The sequence below is a fragment of the Chelonoidis abingdonii genome, chromosome 25, assembly GCF_003597395.2.
Source record: "Chelonoidis abingdonii isolate Lonesome George chromosome 25, CheloAbing_2.0, whole genome shotgun sequence".
Classification (NCBI taxonomy): Eukaryota; Metazoa; Chordata; order Testudines; family Testudinidae; genus Chelonoidis; species Chelonoidis abingdonii.
This window is the reverse complement of record NC_133793.1, coordinates 19,132,923-19,137,064: the sequence shown is the minus strand read 5'-3', so window position 1 is coordinate 19,137,064 and position 4,142 is coordinate 19,132,923. Positions and strand designations below refer to the sequence as shown.

At 38.3% G+C, this 4,142-nt stretch overlaps 1 protein-coding gene across 1 annotated transcript; it reads right to left on the bottom strand.

Moving 5' to 3' along the window:
- Positions 1 to 2,156: 2,156 nt before the first annotated feature.
- On the bottom strand, positions 2,157 to 3,095 carry LOC116833916 (olfactory receptor 5G9-like). The gene has a single exon (XM_032795687.1). It carries the CDS (start codon positions 3,093 to 3,095, stop codon positions 2,157 to 2,159), a length of 939 nt encoding a protein of 312 aa, XP_032651578.1.
- Between the last annotated feature and the right edge of the window lie 1,047 nt (positions 3,096 to 4,142).

Genomic DNA, 4,142 nt, shown 5'->3' with positions numbered 1-4,142 from the left:
AGAGATCTCAACAATATTTTATGTGCATTAATATATTAACCTCTGCAATACATTTGCCCATTTATTTTACTCAAATTACAGATGATTATTACTATGAAGCATCTATTAAACACCAACCAACTTCTAGTCTTTGTGCTTCAGATAAAATTAAAGAAAGTCCATGACCGAAAAGAATTAAATATAACAAATAAAGAATCTGGAAATACCACATCTTCTTTTATTATTATTTATTTTATATTACAATTAGGTGAGATTAAGGCCTTGTCATGCTTCATTCTGTATGGCTTTTATAAATGGTCAGAAAAAGAAATTTTCATTACTCAGTAAATTCCATATTTTAAAATTTGTTTTAAATGAAAAAATAGGCCAGGAAGTTGAAATGTCAACATTTTTGTGAAAGGAAAAAATCATAAAATATTTAAATGCAGAAATATCTAAGCATTTCATTTTGTCCATTTTTCTTGAAACAAGCCAGCCTTTTGAAGTGTCAGTTTCATTCTCAATCAATATTTTGATCTAAGTTACATTGAGATGAGTAATTTTGTCATTTTAAATTGAAATGTCAGCTCAATTTTTTTTTATTTCAGCTTGACATTTTGAAAGAAAATCTATGATTTTATTTTGAGAGGTCAAATTGAATTGAAATTTTTGTTTAGATTTTCCGTATGAAAAATTGAAATATTTTACTTCAAAATCCAGATTTTCCAGGAAAAGAAAATTCTATCATGGTGAAACCACACTTTGAAAACTGAAAAAAAAACCATGGTAAAAATGTTGACCAGAACTAACAAACTTAAAAGTATCCATGATTGCTGCCATGAAGAACTGAGAGTACAACAGAGTGATGCTTAGTAAGCAGGTTGCAAAAGTTCTGAATTTGGATAACAAAGACGGAGATGGTTTTCTTCATGTAAATACTCCCATTATTCAACTAGCTCTATTTATTTTGTGTGAAGAATCTGAAAGAAGAAATTCTCCCTGTGAAAATGGGAGCAGAGGGTGGTGTCTTTCGTAAATGGGGCAGACAGTGCATGACATCAGTACTAGGATGGGATGGGAAGAGTGATGGAAGTGGGCACATGTATGGAATTGTGGCTGAACTCACTAGACAGGGAATGAAGAGATCGGGATTCCATGTCTTGCTCTCCACAGATTTTCAGGCTGACCTTGAGCAAGAGGCTGGCACTAAGTTATTCCCATCCAATAGGAGTTGGGCCTGACTCCCCTAGACTCATATGAATAGCTCAACCTATTGGTTGACTCTTCATTTATCCCAGACCATATCTCTATAATTCAAACATTGGCAATGGATGAATTCAAAGTCATATCTTTGTTCACTGAGATGAGATCCTCAGCTGGCAGGTATTGGAGTAGTCCAGTTTATTCAGTGGAGCTATGCTGCTTTTCACCAGCTGGGATTCTGCATCTAAAGGTGAATTTCACTTGGGTGCAGAGTAGCTGCACCACTTCCTACTACGTTTATGATGTCAGTGGACACTCAGCGATACACAGCGTTTTCCAACTTGACAATGAGTGAAATTTGAGGAAAACAAAATCACTTTAGAATATGAACACTATGGTCAGAGCCACATTTGATGTAAATTCATGTACCTACATTGACTTAACAGCACCATGTCAATTTACACCAAGGAGTAGGTTCGCAAAAGGACATAGGAGATGTAATGCTGAGCATTGCAGAGCCTAACTTTGAAATGCCTAGAAAATCACAGAGATTCACAAAACCAGAATTTGGCACCATGGCTCTCTCCACAATGGAAGAGGAGAGATTTATAGAATTGGCCAGAATCTCAGCTGGCATAAATTCGCCATAGATCCCCTGCAGTCAGTAGGCCAGATTAAGAGATATGGAGATAGAGGAAAGGAAGAAATGTGTGATTGATTCCACAGCCCAGTGCTCAAAGCACACACTCTGGATTTAGGAGACCCAAGATCCAGTCCCCGTGTTCCTGTGACTCTTGTACAACTGGGAATCTGGCTCGCTGACATCATTTGAGCCACACTCATTTAGACCAACTGAGGTTTTGTCCCAATGTGTCCGTCAGTTACCTGAGCTGAGAATTTCCCAAACATCAGTTATCCACAGTTCTATGCTCTCTGATGTAAAAACATGTAATTTAGTTTATTTAAGATCATCGTTACCTGATAAACTTTAATTTTCCCAATGTTTTCCTTAGACCTGTTTTCACCTCCTTGTTTTTCAGGCTGTAGATGATGGAGTTTAACATGGGGGTCAAGACACTGTACTGGATGGAGAATATTTCATCCAGCACCACAGAGGAGACAGAGATGGGTTTTGTGTACTGGAAAAAACCTGTCAGGTACAACAAGACAACCACAATTGGATGGGAGCTGCAGGTGGAGAAGGCTTTATGCCTGCCCTCTGCACAGCGTATCCTCAGTATGGTGGAGATCATGTAAACGTAGGAGATCAGCACGAAGAGGAAGGAGATTGAGCCAAATATCACAAAAGAAGTAAGAAGCACCACTTGATTGGTGAGGGTCTCAGTACAGGCCAGTTGTAACAGAGGAGGAAGCTCACAGCTGAAATGATGGATTTGATTGGAGCCACAGAAATGCAACTTCAGAGTAAAAACAGTGTTAAGAAGGGCATAAAAGAAGCCTGTGGTCCATGCCCCACTCACCAGCTGAACACAGATCCCTTTTCTCATTTTCTCCATGTAACTCAATGGGTCACAGATGGCAGCGTAGCGGTCATAAGTCATGGCTGAGAGAATGAAACTTTCAGCTGCACCTGAGAGGAGGATGAAGAACATCTGAGCAATGCAGCCATTGACATAAATAGTTTTGTGCTCTGCTAGGAAGTTCCTCAGCGTGTTAGGCACTCTGACTGAGGAATAGCAGATATCAACAAAGGATAAATGGAAGAGGAAGAAGTACATAGGGGTGTGAAGGTGAGAATCAGCTCTTATCACCACCATAATCACTATGTTGCTACTCATAGTGATTAAGTAAATAACTAAAAACACCAAGAAGAGGAAAATCTTCATCTGTGGGTCACTGGAAAGTCCCAAGAAAATAAATTCAGTTACTGTGGTTTGATTTTTCATTGGCATTTATTCAGGAAAACTGTGATCTGGAAGATGAGAGAAAACAAATGAAATGAACACTTTTAATAAAAGTAAATTTAAACAGCATGTGAACTTAATCTCTTTGTAGCATGAATGTAAAGAGAGCCCTATTCCAGGTTGTACAACGTGTATTTTAAATAAAATAAAATTAAGTCGTATCATAAAAGTGAATTAAAATGGCATATAGAGATAATCTCTTCAGTGGATGAATAGAAAGAAAGTCCTATTTTATCCTGTAAAATATATATTTTTAAATAGACAAGATTTAGAGAAAGCAACAGTGATAAGCTGGCTGCAATTTGTGTGTTGTACAGAGACAAGATGGGCCAGATGCACAACAGGACTTAGGCCCCTACCTGCCACTTTAAGCACCTAAATTGCAGAATTAGGCCCCATAGGTATTGACAAAAAACCGCACCCTGCTTGGACTGCGGGACAGTCTGATGTCTCCCTCACTTTGTGTCTCCTGTTGAATCGGTTCCACTGTGGTTAAATAATTAAAGAGGCATTGTAGAAAGGGGGTGTTGATACTAGATCGCCTGCATTTAAGGTGAGGGCCCTAACCACCTGTACATAAAGCAATTCTCTCACTTCCTGTTTCTCTCCAGCCTTAAAACTCTTTCATCTGTCCCTCCAACATCAACAGAGATACAGCTGCTTTTACTCCACCTGGGGATCTGGCCCCTTTACGCCAGTGGTGCTATGGCTGAGTCACACCCACTGAGGATCTGGCCCATTCTATAAGTACCTCTTTGTCTATTATATTTTGTAATTTTTGTAGAGCAGTGGTTTTGGGGCTTTTTTTCTTTTGCGTACCCATAAAAAAATTTCAATGGAGGTGCGAACCCCTCATCTGTGGACTCCCAGGTGTCTGCAGATCACAGGTTGAAAACTGCCATTGTAGAGTATTTAATATCTGTAGTATCTTATTGGATTCATCCCTATTAAAATATCTAGGATTTCTATAATAATATAATAATAATAAATAATAATAAAAATAGTAAACTCCCAAGACCTAGAAATACTGGTTTG